The 14444-nt window shown below is 48.5% G+C and overlaps 1 protein-coding gene across 1 annotated transcript in view; it reads left to right on the top strand.

Moving 5' to 3' along the window:
* A2ML1 (alpha-2-macroglobulin like 1) overlaps positions 1–14444 on the top strand; it is a 71792-nt gene that overhangs the window by 28085 nt on the left and 29263 nt on the right. The window contains 11 exon segments of the mRNA XM_049772514.1: positions 1–78; positions 80–196; positions 630–756; positions 2157–2278; positions 4486–4537; positions 5065–5148; positions 8493–8669; positions 11087–11168; positions 12166–12322; positions 13532–13606; positions 14156–14318. The exon segment at positions 1–78 is cut by the window's left edge and continues 34 nt beyond it. Of these exon segments, the coding sequence (XP_049628471.1) occupies positions 1–78; positions 80–196; positions 630–756; positions 2157–2278; positions 4486–4537; positions 5065–5148; positions 8493–8669; positions 11087–11168; positions 12166–12322; positions 13532–13606; positions 14156–14318 (1234 nt within the window).

Below are 14444 nucleotides of genomic sequence, written 5' to 3' on the forward strand. Positions count from 1 at the left end.
CCCGACACCATCACCCAGTGGAAGGCCATGATTTTCTGCACATCCTCAACCAACGGCTTTGGTCTGTCCCCCACTGTGGGGCCTGACGGCCTTCAAGCCCTTCTTTGTCGACCTGACTCTCCCCTACTCAGTAATTCGCGGGGAGGCCTTCCGCCTGACGGCCTCCGTCTTCAACTATCTGAAGGAGTGTATCAGGGTAAGATATGGAGACAGGACCACCTGCCTCCTTCCCCCTTTAGTTGTGCCTCTGTGAGAAGCAGCACTTAGGAATCCCCGCAAATATGCCGCTGTGGAGTCAGTCAGTTACCCCACAACTCCCTAAGCCTCTGAATGCTGTCTGTTTTACTCACCCAGACCTCTGTTTATTGGGGGGAGGGGCTCCCAAGCAATGTTGATGTGGGGACCCCACCTGCAATGCTCTGCTAAATGGGCCAGAAGTTCAATGCAAGAAGGGCCTGAGGATTTGGGACTGGGGTTACTCAGGCCACCCTACTAGTGCTGGGAGAAACCAAGGCTGCATCTAGTGATGCTTGAAGGACCACATAGTGCCAGCAAGCCAGGAAGATCCCTTACTGCTCTGCCATCTCCCTGTCCTCAAACATTCCCCCTTCTCGCATCACCTTCTCCAGGTTCAGACTGAACTGGCGGCATCAGATGACTACCAAGTAGATTCGCAACAGGTCTCGCAGGCCTCCAGCTGCCTCTGTGCGAATGAAGCCAAAACTCTTCACTGGGACATCACTGCTGTGCAGCTGGGTACGAGAAGGTGGGGTGGGTCTGGGAAGTGGAGCCAAAGCATGGAGGGGGCACCAGGTGCTATTCCAATGATGTGAAGTAGGCCCTTCTCTCCATTGCTTCCAAATAAGTCTGTGTGGGAAATAAATGGGCAAGAGTGAAGAGATGACAGGCATCAGGTGCTTGCATGGCATGCAACCAACTCAGTTCAATTCCTGGCACCACTAATGGTTTCCTCAGCACTGCTGAGAGTGATTCCCTGAGCACACTATATCTCTCCACTCACATCTCTCTAAATAAGTTACAATAAAAATATCTTGCTTTGGGCCTGAGCAATAGCACAGCAGTAGGGCATTTGCTCTGCATGCAGCTAACCTGGGACAACCCTGGTTTTGATACCTGGCATCCCATATGGTCCCCTGAGCTTGTCAGGAGTTATTTCTGAACACAGAACCAGGAGTAACCCCTGAGCAGCGCCGGGTGTGACCCAAACTCTCCCTCAAAATCTTGCTTCATCAAAAGAAAAAAAATTAAGAATGAGGGTTGGAGAGATAGTACAGCGGGTAGAGCAGATAAGGTATTTGCCTTATCTGGAGCTAATCTGGGTTTGATCTTCAGCACCCCATATGGTCTCTTAAGCATTGCCAAAAGTGATCCCTGAGTATAAAGTCAGGAGGAAGCCTTGAAAACCACCATAGGTAGCCGAGAGAGAGAGAGAGAGAGAGAGAGAGAGAGAGAGAGAGAGAGAGAGAGAGAGAGAGAGAGAGAGAGAGAGAAGGATGGGAGCAGCAGCAATAGTAGTACAGTGAGTGGATAGGGAGTTTACATTGTCCATGGCTGACCTAGGTTCAGTTCCCTGCACCCCATATGGTCTGCCAAGTACTGCCAGGAGTGATTGCTGAGTGCAGAGCCTGAAGTAAAACTGCTGGAGGTGGCCCCAAAACAATAACAACAAAAGAATGATGTTAGGAAGTGGGGTTGAAGAGACAGTCAAAGAGATTAGGGTTTTTGCCTTGCATGTAGCTGACCCCAATTCAGTCCCTGAGCACTGTCCTGAGTACAGACCCCGGAGTAACCCTGAGCAATACCAGGTGTGCCTCTACAAATTATAGAATATGGACCATATCCCAAATCTACTGAATCAGAGTTTGCTATTCTGCAATGAAGGTTGAGGACCATGGGATGCTAGGGATTGAACTCTGGGTCGGCAGTGTGCAAGGCAAATGCTCTACCCACTGTGCTTTTGCTCTGGTCCCAAGATGAGAAGTTCTTGGGCAAAGGGACTCATAGCCTGGTGAGAAGAGAAAAGGACAAGCCCCTCAGGTGTCTTCTGGGTCCTTAAGTCTTCATGTATGCTGGAGAGGGACAGAGCCTCCTAGGTACCTCAGGCTAACATCTACCTTCCTCCTCTTTCTTCTCAGGTCACATCAACTTCACGATTACCACTAGGATTCTGGACAATGGTGGATCATGTCAAGGTCAGAAGGTGTTTGTTCCAGCAAAGGGCCGGAGTGATACACTCATCAAGTCAGTACTAGTCAAAGTGAGTTTGCTGTAGGTCTGGCTGAGTGGAGGTGTGTGAGATGCAGACGGCAGACAAGCTGGACTGTACTCTCTCTAAACTCTTGCACCCCAGGCCTGGTCAGAAGACATGTCTCTCTCTTCCTGGCTCCCAAGTGCCCTCACAATTTGCATGGTCCACACTGAGGCCCTATAAGTGCCTGATACAGCTGTGAATAGTGTTTCTCTTATTGCCTTCCCTAACATCATTTAACATCATCCCTAACATGTACTCGAGGACAGTACATCAGAGAAGGCTTGTTGCCTTGCATGTGGTCGATCCAGGTTCAATCCCCAGCATCCCATATGGACCTCACCCTCCATTGCAGAACAGCAAACTCTGATTCAGTAGAATTGGGGTAGGGCCCATATTCTATCATTTATATTTTATATGTTATATTAACTATACTCTATAACCCCTGAGCACCGTCAGGAGTTATTCCTGAGTGCAGAACCAGGAGTAAGCCCTAAGCATCTCTAGATGTGGCCCCAAAACCTAAACAAGCAAAAAAAGAAGTGTTTGCCTTGCATACTGCTGCCCAGATTCAATCCTTGACTTTATATATGGTCTTTCCTAGCACCAGTACAAGTGATGCCTGAAGACCACTTCGTGTGGCTCCCAAAATCCCCCAAAATAACAAGATTTCCTTAAAAATCATTCTGATTTGGGGGCTGGAGCAATAACACTGTGGGGAGGGCATTTGCCTTGTACATGGCTAATGTGGATATGATCCCCAGGATCCCATATGATTCCCTGAACCTGCCAGGTGTAATTTCTGAGCCAGGAGTAAACCCTTGAGCACCATCGGTGTGGCCCAAAAATAAAAAAAGAAAATTATTCTTTTTTCTTTTTGGGCAGTAGGGTGGGGGTATTGGGCCACACTCAGTGGGTGCTCAGGGATTACTGCTAACTCCTCAGGGATGACTCCTAGCTGTGCTCAGGGATGTAACTGGTGCTGTGATACTAGTGTGAGTTCCTGCCACCAAGTGTGCAGATCCAGACACTACACCAGCAGAGACCACAGAAGACTGATCTCTCCTGTCCCCAGTGCAGTGTCTCCCCCCCCAACCCCCTCTGTGCCAGATGCAGCCACACTGATGGGTTTTCAGTTTCTCTGGAAGCCCCACACACTCTCACACCCTGGGGCCCACAGAAGGATGTGTTCTTTCCTTTGCCAATGATGCTTTTCTCTTTCCTGAGATTTTCTTTCATCTCCACTTCAAGGTCACTGCTAAGAAGAACTCAGTGAGATGATAGGGCGCTTGCCTTGCATGTGACTGACCTGGGTTCAATCCCTGGCACCCTGTATGGTCCCCAGAGCCCCACCAGGAGTGATCTCTGAGCACAGAGTTAGGACAAAGCCCTGATCACCATTGTCTGAGGCCCTCAAAACAAACCAAAATGACTGCTAAGAAAGACCTTCTTTAACCACTTCCTTAAGGAAAGTCCCTGTGAATTTGCTTTATTTAATGGATGGATCACCCACACTTGGTGGTGCTCAGGATTTGGTACTGGCTCTGTGCTCGAGTCTCTCTTCAGCACTCAAGACCATGTGTTTCTGGGTCAACTGCATGCAAAGTTACCCCTGACCACCTTTAGATGTTTTTCTAATCTGGCCCTTAGCTCCAGCCCTCGGCCCTAAAGATTTTGGGTCTGGGAGTCCATACTTGGTGGTGCTCAGGACTTACTTCTAGCTCTGTGCTCAGGGATCACTTCTTTTTTTTTTTTTTTTTTTGTGGTTTTTGGGTCACACCCGGCAGTGCTCAGGGATTATTCCTGGCTCCAGGCTCAGAAATTGTTCCTGGCAGGCACGGGGGACCATATGGGACACCGGGATTCGAACCGATGACCTCCTGCACGAAAGGCAAACGCCTTACCTCCATGCTATCTCTCCGGCCCCCAGGGATCACTTCTGAGAGAGCTCAGGAGAGATCCTATGGGTGCCAGGAATTGAACATGGGTTGGTTTTGTGCAATTCAAGTGCCCTACCTACTGTGCTCCCAGATCTGTCCTCAGGAGCCAGGTGGTACCAGGAATCAAACCCAGGCCTCTTGCCTGCAAATCCTGTGCTCAGCCCACTGAACCATCTCTCTGGCTATTCCTCCGCCCCTCCCCCCATACCCCCATTTTGGTCTTTCCCCATCACCTGCCCTGACTTTTGTCTTCCTTGTCTCCCTCATCTGTGCCAGCCTGAAGGTGTTCCTGTGGAGAAGACCCACAGCTCTCTGCTGTGCCCCAAAGGTGGGTGACCCTGGAGAGAGGCTGGCGGGGCACCTTCTTAGACCCAGGGAGGAAGACTTAGAGAAGAAGTTGGGAGTACTCCTCCCAGCATCCCTTCACTGAGAGGCACATTGGAAGCAAGCTCATATACATCACAGTTGGGGCCCTGGGAAAGTTATTTTCTTGTTTTTTGTTTGTTTGTTTGTTTCTTTGTTTTGTGGTTTTTGGGTCACACCCGGCAGTGCTCAGGGGTTATTCGTGGCTCCAGGCTCAGAAATTGCTCCTGGCAGGCATGGGGACCATATGGGACGCCGGGATTCGAACCGATGACCTCCTGCATGAAAGGCAAACGCCTTACCTCCATGCTATCTCTCCGGCCCTGGGAAAGTTATTTTCAGCAAAATGCCTGAGGAATTGGGTTTCTTTTGAAATCTTCCTCCACTGCACTATAAACCTGGGGTGCAGAAACACTCAGATTATGGAGTGGTAGCTCTGTGTTTTGAGCCAGAGAATCCGCAGCATTTCACCCTTTCTCTGCTTTTTCTCAGGAAAAGTTATGTCCGAATCCGTTTCCCTGGAGCTCCCGAAGGATGTTGTGCCTGATTCCACCAAGGCTTATGTTACTGTTCTGGGTGAGCAGCTGGGCCAGGGGGTGGGCTGGGTTCAGAGGGGGGAAAGTGAAGTGGAGGCTGCCAGAGTTGGCATGGGAGGGGCGGGCAGACCCATATGAAGGAATGGTGCGGAGGTTAGAAGTTAAGAAGGAAGAAGAGGAGCACCAAGAGATAGCTCTGTAGGTAAAGCCCTTGCCTTACACACAGCAGATCCCCCAAGCACTGAAGATGGTTCCCCCTGGTTCCACCAGGGGTCACTCTTGAACACAGAGCCAGGAGTAGCCCCTGAGTTTTTCACACACACACTCGCACACGCACACACGCACAAACACACACGCATACACGCACACGCACAGAAAGGATTACTTCCATTCAAGACAAAGGAGGAAACCAGTAATTAAATCTCCTTTCTTGAATGTGGTGGCAGAAATTTAGAAACAGCTAGCCACACTAAGAAACTTCAATGGCATTAAGTTTGTTGAGGTCCCTTAAAGTGACTATAAGAAAATAAAGAAACTGGGGCTGGAGCGGTGGCACAAGCGGTAGAACATTTGCCTTGCCAAGGATGAACCACGTCCCATATGGTCCCCCAAGCCAGGAGCGATTTCTGAGCGAATAGCCAGGAGTAATCCTTGAGCATCATCGGGTGTGGCCCAAACCCCCCCCCCCAAAATTTTTTTTCTTTTTGGGTCACACCCGGCGGTGCTCAGGGGTTACTCCTGGCTGTCTGCTCAGAAATAGCTCCCGGCAGGCACGGGGGACCCTATGGGACACCAGGATACAAACCAACCACCTTTGGTCCTGGATCGGCTACTTGCAAGGCAAATGCCGCTGTGCTATCTCTCCGGGCCCCCAAAAAAATGTTTTTAAAGAAACTGGCCAGAATGATAGTACATCAGGGAGGGCATTTACTTTGGATGCAGCAGACCTGGATTTGATCTACAACATCCTATATGGTCCCTTGAGCACTGCCAGGAGTGATTCTTGAATGTAGAGCCAGGAATAACTGCTAAGCATCACTGGGTATGTCCTACAAACAAAAACAAACAAAAAGAAGTTTAAGAAAAAAAAATTTGGGCCCGGAGAGATAGCACAGTGGCGTTTGCCTTGCAAGCAGCTGATCCAGGACCAAAGGTGGTTGGTTTGAATCACGGTGTCCCATATGGTTCCCCGTGCCTGCCAGGAGCTATTTCTGAGCAGACAGCCAGGAGTAACCCCTGAACACCGCCGGGTGTGGCCCAAAAACCAAAAAAAAAAATAAATAAATTTTTTTTTTGGTTTTTGGGCCACACTCAGTGATGCTCAGGGGTTACTCCTGGTTATGCACTCAGAAATTGCTCCTGGCGTGAGGGACCATTATAGGACGCCGGGGGGACCGAACTGGTCCGTCCTAGGCTAATGCGGGCAAGGCAGATGCCTTACCATTTGAGCCACAGCTCCGGCCCCACGGAAAAACAATTTTTAAAGAAGTTAAAGAAATGGCTAGAGAGAGAGAGAGTTTATTGAACAGAGCATTTAACTTGTACACAGGCCATCTGGGTTCAATCCCTGGCATAGCATATGCTCCCTTGACCTTCACCAGAAGTGATCCCTGGGCACAGATGCAGGAATAAGCCCTGAGCACTGCCAAGAAGTGCCCCTTCCCCCCTCAAAAAAGAAAATAATAAAAAAATAAAAGATAAAAAAAAATAAAAGACTTGGGGCCGGATAGGTAGCATGGAGGTAAGGTGTTTGCTTTGTGTGCAGAAGGCATTCCATATGGTCCCCTCAGCCTGCCAGGAGCAATTTCTGAGCATAGAGCCAGGAGTAACCCCTGAGCGCTGCCAGGTGTGACCCCCCCCCAAAATAAATAAAAGACTTATAAAACTAAGAAGAAAGGATTAATGAAAGGCCAAGTAGTCTTGGATGCATTTGGTGGGGAAATAAACAAGGACAGAACTAAATATCCAAGCCAAAATCAATGATAATAGTATCAAGGGACCTACACTTTAACAATCTAAACTTAAAAGGAACTGTTATACTGGCAGGCCAGGGGACAAAGAAAGGGTGGTGATATAGGATGTACTCTGGGTCCAATAGTGGAGGAAGGTTGATATTGGTGGTGGGAAGGGCCCTGACTCATTGTATAACTCAAATTTGACTGTGAAAGATTCTGTTTCTCACAATTGTTTTAATAAAATAAATAAAGGGGCCGGAGAGATAACATGGAGGTAGGGCATTTGCCTTTCATGCAGGAGGCCATCGGTTCGAATCCCGGCGCCCCATATGGTCCCCTGTGCCTGCCAGGAGCAATTTCTGAGCCTGGAGCCAGGAATAACCCCTGAGCACTGCTGGGTGTGACCCAAAAACCACAAAAAATAAATAAATAAATAAATAAAAAATAAAGTAAAATAAAAGGAGTCCAGTGATCTATCGCACTACAGGATCCACAAGCACAGAACTGGATTAGCCCCTGAATATGGCACAATGTGACTCAAAAACATCATGGAACCAGAGTGATAGAGCAGTAGTCAAGGTACCTGTGTAGCATGTAGCCAACCTAGGTTTGATCCTAGGCACCCCGTAGGGTCCCCTGAACCTTGCCAGGAATAATCCCTGACCGCAAAGCCAGGACCAAGCCAAGTGTGTCCTGAAATCAAAACAAAACCAAAACAACAACAAAAGGCAGCAACAATGGCAATAATAAATAATAATAATAATAATAATAAAATAATCAGGTCTAGAGCAATAGCACAATGGATAGGGCAGTTGCCTTGCATGTGGCCAACTTGAGTTTGATCCCTGGGATCCCATATGGTCCTCTGAAACTGCCAAGAGTGATTTCTGAGGGCAGAGCCAGGAATAACCCAAGTGCCACCAAATGTGGCCCAGAAACAAACAAACAAACAAAAAATAATAAATAATGCTCTGAGAGAGAAGAAAAGTGTCTGCCCTAGGGACAGGCTGGGGGTGGGACCATGGCAGGAAAACTGAGAACGTTGATAGTGAAAAATGAACATGGTGAAGGGACTGGTGTTGGAGTATTGTTTGACCAAAACTCAGTTATCAACAATTTTTTAACTCTGTCTCTCACAGTAATTTAATAATAGAATAAAATAATAATGCTGGGGCATTATTTTTGTGATAGCACAGCAGATAAGATGTTGGCCTTGCACGCACAGTTGACCCGGATTTAAATTCCTGCTGTCCCATATGGTCCTCTGAACTCACCATGAGCGATTCCTGAATGCAGAGTCAGAAGTAACCCCTGAGCACCACTGGATGTGGCCCAAGATAAAACAAAACAAACACAAAAATAATGCTTTAGTGCATGTCTGTGACCTGAATGACAACTCTTTGCGGCTCCTCTCTCTGCTGCATTGCAGGTGACATCATGGGCACAGCCCTGCAGAACCTCGACAACCTGGTACAGATGCCAAGCGGCTGCGGAGAACAGAATATGGTGCTGTTCGCGCCCATCATCTATGTCTTGCAGTACCTGGAGAAGTCGGGGCAGTTAACCGAGGAAATGAGGACGCATGCTGTGGGCTTCCTGGAGAAAGGTGAGTCACTTTGCTCTTTTTTCTCGACATTGCAGAGCTGGCTCAAGCCTGGCATCTGGAGGTGATCAGGCTTTCAATCTCCTAAGCACTGCCCAGAGCAGCCCCCAAGCACATAGCCAGGAGTAAGTAGCCCCTCAGCAAGGCTGACTTTGGCAAACAAATTGATAATAATAATAATAATAATAATAATAATAACAATAGTCTTCATAGCTTTCTTCTTGAGCACCTTTCTGCTGAAACTAGTCTTGAATGAACAGTAGATGTGAAGGATTTATCAGTTTTGTTTTTGTTTTTGGGTTACACCTGGCAGTGCTCCTGGCTTTGCATTCTGAAGTCATTCATGGCAGGCTCGGGGGGACCATATGGGATGGCGGGAATCGAACCGAGGTCTATCTAGGTTTGGCCGCATGCAAGGCAAATACGCTATAGCTGTGCTATCGCTGTGGCCCCACTGTGGAGGATTTAAAATGGGCAAAATGTGGGGCTTAGCGATAGCACAGCGCGGGCCAGTGAGATAGCAAGATAGCAAGGTGTTTGCCTTGCACACGGCCAACCTAGGGTGGACCTGGGTTCGATTCCCAGATTCCCATATGGTCCCCTGATTTCTGAGTGATTTCTGAGCACAGAGCCAGGAATAACCCTTGAGCGCTCTGAGTGTGGCTCATAAAACAATCACACACACACACACACACACACACACACACAAATATATATATATAGGCAAATGGGGGAGCCAGAGTGATAGTACTGTGGAGAGGACCCTGACCTTACATGAAGGTCAATCTCTGGTATCCCATAGGTTCCCCTGCGCACTTGCAGGAGTAATTCCTAAGTGCAGAAACAAGAGTATCCTGAACACCGCTGGGTATGGCCCAAAAAATTAATTAAATAAGTGAAACAGACAGAAGGGCCAGAGTGATAGCACAGCAGATATGGTAGGTGTTGACACAGATTCAATCCCTGGTACTTCATATGGTCTCTTGAGCCCATCAGGAATAATTCCTGAATGAAGAGCCAGGAGAATGCAGAGTCTTGAGCACTGCCTCAAACAAAAACAAATTAAGCAAATGAGACAGAAAGTATGAGTTCTGGGGCTCACAGCCTTGTGGACAAAGAACCCCAACTATCCTATCCAGTCAAAAAAAATTTTTTTTATTGCTTAAAACCAGGAGTCACCATCATCAGAACAGCATTCTTTGACCAATTAAGTAATTGTCTTTATCTATCTGGGCGAAGATTTTACACATCTGAAGCACTCAGTCTTTTGGGATAAACATCTTTATAATGGGTTTATCTTAAGAGGTGTTTCCTCTAGGAGGAAGATCAGAGATAGAGCAGTCACTGTTGCCTGGCCTCAGTGGCATTCCAGATTAGGTGTTGGCTGTTGCCAGCCCTGTCTGCCTCATTCCTCATTCTATCATTCTTTTTGTTGTTGTTGTTGTTGTTGGGTCACATCTGGCACTCTCTGGCCCCATCATTCTATCATTCTTTTTTTTTTTCTTTTTTTTTGGGGGGTCACACCCGGCAGTGCTCAAGGGTTACTCCTGGCTCTGTGCTCAGAAATCGCTCCTGGCAGGCATGGAGGGGGAGTGTGGGGGGGGTCATATGGGATGCCGAGATTCGAATCACCGTCCTTTTGCATGCAAGGCAAACGCCTTACCCCCATGCTATCTCTCCAGCCCCCGTTCTATCATTCTTAACCCTTGGTTCCAAGGGTGGGTGGTAGCTTCCAAGGGCAGGTGCAGCCACATGCCAGCAAGGCAAGTGCCCTGCCACTCTACTATTGTAGAGTCACCAGGACAGGGGAAGCTGTTCTGGTTGTATAGATGCATAATGTAGATGTAATAATCTACACAGACAGGAGGGTAAGAAGAAGCAAGAAGGTAGGACACAAAATTCTTTTCCCAGCTGCCGGCTGCTCCAAAACTTTAGAGCTCACTAGCCAACTGCAAAAGGAACCCAGTCCTCCCAGTTTAACTCCTATTTATTCAGATCTAAACAGCGCCCCCTACCTGAAGGTCGTAGGTTGGAAAGCAGGCAGAAAAAACATGTACCAAAGAGAAATACTATGAAAGCCTCTAAATACTTAACATACCATCACCGCAACCCTTCAGTTCTGCCTTCTAAAAAGCTTTTTTAGGGTTGGGGAGGCAGAGTGATTGCACAGTGGGTAGAGCATATGCCTTGCATGCGACCAACCGAGGTTCAACATACAGGGAAGTGACTGGCGGATGGCACAGGGCTGGAGCGCATGCAGAGGGTCCTGGGTGGGATGTCTTCAATAGGATCTATCCCCCCCCAATTCCCAAAGAAAATGGTACCGGGAAGCTTGGGCTCTTGAAGTTTCCTTTGCCTTGGAAAGCCTTGAAGTATTTTTGGAAACTCGCCCTGATCTAAAAGCACATCCTTTGTCCCAGGTTACCAGCAGGAGCTTCTCTACAAACACAGCAACGGGTCCTACAGCGCTTTCGGGGAGCAGGATGGAAATGGAAACACTTGGTACTGTGACCCTGGACACCAGGAGCACTGCACCCCACAGCATCAGTCCAGGCCCTCTGGGAATGCCCTCTTCCCTCTCCGCACTCATTTTTTATTTCTTTCATTTCTTGCTATTTTTGTTTTGGGGCTACACCCAGCAATCCTCAATAGTTACTCCTGGTTCTGCACTCAGGAATTACTCCTGGCAGGGCTTGAGGAAACTTTGGTATGCTAGAGATCAAACCTGAGTTGACTGTGTGCAAGGCAAGTGCCCTACCCACTGTACTATCACTCTGGCCCCTAATTTTTTTTTTTTTTTTTTGGTTTTTGGGTCTCACCTGGCAGTGCTCAGGGGTTACTCCTGGCTCCATGCTCAGAAATTGCTCCTGGCAAGCACGGGGGACCATATGGGACGCCGGGATTCGAACCGATGACCTTCTGCATGAAAGGCAAATGCCTTACCTCCATGCTATCTCTCCTGGCCCCTAATTTTTTAAAAATTAAATATTTAGATTGTATTGGACATCCCGGGTTTCTTGTATACCATGTTTCAACCCCACTCTGCACCACTTGTCTCCAGGTCCCCACCCACCCTGCACTCCTAGCCCCCCTGTTTTTAGGGGGACTTTTAGGGATGGGGGTTTTTAGTCATACAGAGTGATGCTTAGTAACTACTCCTGGCTCAGTGCTTTGAGGTTGCTCCCAGCAGTGCTCAGGCGACCATGTGGTACTGTGGTTCCAGGCCTCCTCCATATCTCAGCTCAACTCAAGGGAGCGATCACTCTGGCCTCGCTTCTTCTTGCACCCCATCCTCTGCCTCCTTTGTCACACCCATATTGGTCTCAGGCATGGTCACGCATCCCTTGCACTCTTCTGCCTGCCTTTGAGCCTCTCCAGTTTTTGCCCTTTCCCTCCCTTCCTGAATTAACCAACTACCTGAATAAACTAACTGAAGATGGCATGACATTCTGGCCTGAAATGCCCTCTTCAGGCCACATTTCCCTCTGCCCCCACATAGGCTTACAGCTTTTGTCACCAAGTGCTTCAGCCAAGCTCAGAAATTCATCTTCATTGATGACAAGATCATTCAGGAGGCCCTCAAGTGGATGGCGGGCACTCAGCTGGCCAGCGGCTGCTTCACCAATGTGGGGAAGCTCCTTCACACAGCTATGAAGGTACGGACGGGAGCCAGGATGGCCAGAAGGACACTGGCCCGGGCAGCAGCCAGCTTTGGAATTCAGTCCTGCCTTTCTTTTTTGCTTTTGTTGTTTTGGGCCATACTTGGTAGTATGTAGGGGTTGCTCCTGGCTGTGTTCAGTGATCATTCCTGGGAGAGCTTGTTTGGTTTTATTGTTTTGTTTTGGATTTGGGGGCCACACCTGACTCTGCACTCAGAAATCACTTCTGGCTGTGCTCCGGGGACTCTGAGCCTGGGGTGCCAGGGATCAAACCCAGGTGGGCTATGTGCAAGGCAAGTGCCCGTCCCAATGTATTATTTTTCTTTCTTTTTTTTTTTTTTTTTTTTGGTTTTTGGGCCACACCTGGCAGTGCTCAGTGGTTACTCCTGACTATCTGGTCAGAAATAGCCCCTGGCAGACATGGGGGACCATATGGGATGCCGGGATTTGAACCAATCACCTAGGTCCTGGATCAGCTGCTTCCAAGGCAAACGCCGCTGTGCTATCTCTCCAGCCCCCAATGTACTATTTTTCCAGCCCTTCAGCCCTACTTCTGCAAGATCCAATTCTGATGCAATTGAGCCCCCAGATCCTGTGTTTGAAAAACAAATATCTGGTCTACAATTTGGTTCTGCACAGAGCTTCTCAGCTCAGCAGCCTCAGTTACCCTCCCCAAAGAAGTTGAGAATGCAAATGCCAGGATCTCCTTGCCAAATACACAATCACACATAACCCTGTTCTGACAAACAGCTTTTATTTTTGGTTTTGGAGACACAATGGGTGGTCCTTAGGGGTTACTCCTGGCTCTGCACTCAGAAATCGCTCCTGGAAGGCTCAGGGGACCATCTGGGATACCAGGGATCAAACCCAAGTGGGCTATGTGCAAGGCAAATGCCCTCCCTACTGTACTATGGCTCTGATCACTGAGAAAGAGCTCTGTGTTTTGTTTTTTTTTTTCTCTTGGGGAGAGCTCCCAAGTAATGCTCAGGGGAACAAAGCTGTGAACAAAGGGGAACATATGTGGGGGCTGCATAGCCCAGAGAGTTCAGTGCTGGTCCAGCAGTGCTAAGAGGAGATGCAGTGCCAGGAATCCAGCTCAGGGCTTGGTATATGTCAAACACTTCTTCCATACTTCAAGCTGTTTTTGTGGTCCTTGCACAGAGTTGCCTGTGCCTGCAGCTACCCTGCCCTGCTGTTGTCTTTTAGGGTGGCGTGGATGACGATGTCTCCCTGACAGCCTACATCACAGCGGCTTTGCTGGAAATGGGCAAAAGCCCACATGTGAGTGTCTGTGCTATTGTGGCTCTTTCTGGAGCCCTCTGGGCCTTGGGTCTGCCTCGTACTGATTTATGTATAATGCTTTGGGGCAGGGAGGCAGGGAGGCATTTGGGTCACACTTAGCATTGCTCAGGTGATTAGGCGGTTGCTCATTAGCAGTACTGGTGGGGACCCCATGGAGTGTCAGAGATGAAATGTGGGCCTCCTACATGCAAAGTATTCCTTCCACCCTTGGGGCTGCCTCCTAGACCCTTCTTCTGCCTTTTAATTTAGTTTTGTTTTGTTTTAGTTTTGGGGCCATACCCCACACTCAGGGGTTACTCCTGGCTCTGTGCTCAGAAATCACTCCTACTAGATTTGGGGGGATATATGGGATATTGGGAATCAAACCCAGGTTGGCTGCATGCATGCAAGGCAAATGCCCTACCACTGTGCTATCACTTTGGCCCCAATTCTTCTGCCTTTTAACCTCAAGGACAACCAGGATGATTTCCTACTCCTTTCCTCCCTGCATGGAAGAGCTATGAGTCTAATTCTTCCTTTCTGTTTCAGGATCCAATGGTTGCTCAGGGCCTGCAGTGCCTCAGAAATTCCCTGGCCACCGTCAGCTCCCAGTACTCACAGGCCCTCCTTGCATACACATTTTCTCTGGCGGGGGACCTGGATCTGAGAAGCAAGCTTCTTGAAAAGTTAGACCAGCAGGCCATCATCTCAGGTATGTGGATGAAGGAACAGGCTCTGTGATTTAACACCCCCCCACACACACACCCACAGCACTACAGCCAGACTGCTTCTCTGTAAAAGTGCTTGTCAGAAAATTACTGTTGAGATTTTTGTGTCA

Source organism: Suncus etruscus, chromosome 4 (genome assembly GCF_024139225.1).
Source record: "Suncus etruscus isolate mSunEtr1 chromosome 4, mSunEtr1.pri.cur, whole genome shotgun sequence".
Taxonomy (NCBI): domain Eukaryota; kingdom Metazoa; phylum Chordata; class Mammalia; order Eulipotyphla; family Soricidae; genus Suncus; species Suncus etruscus.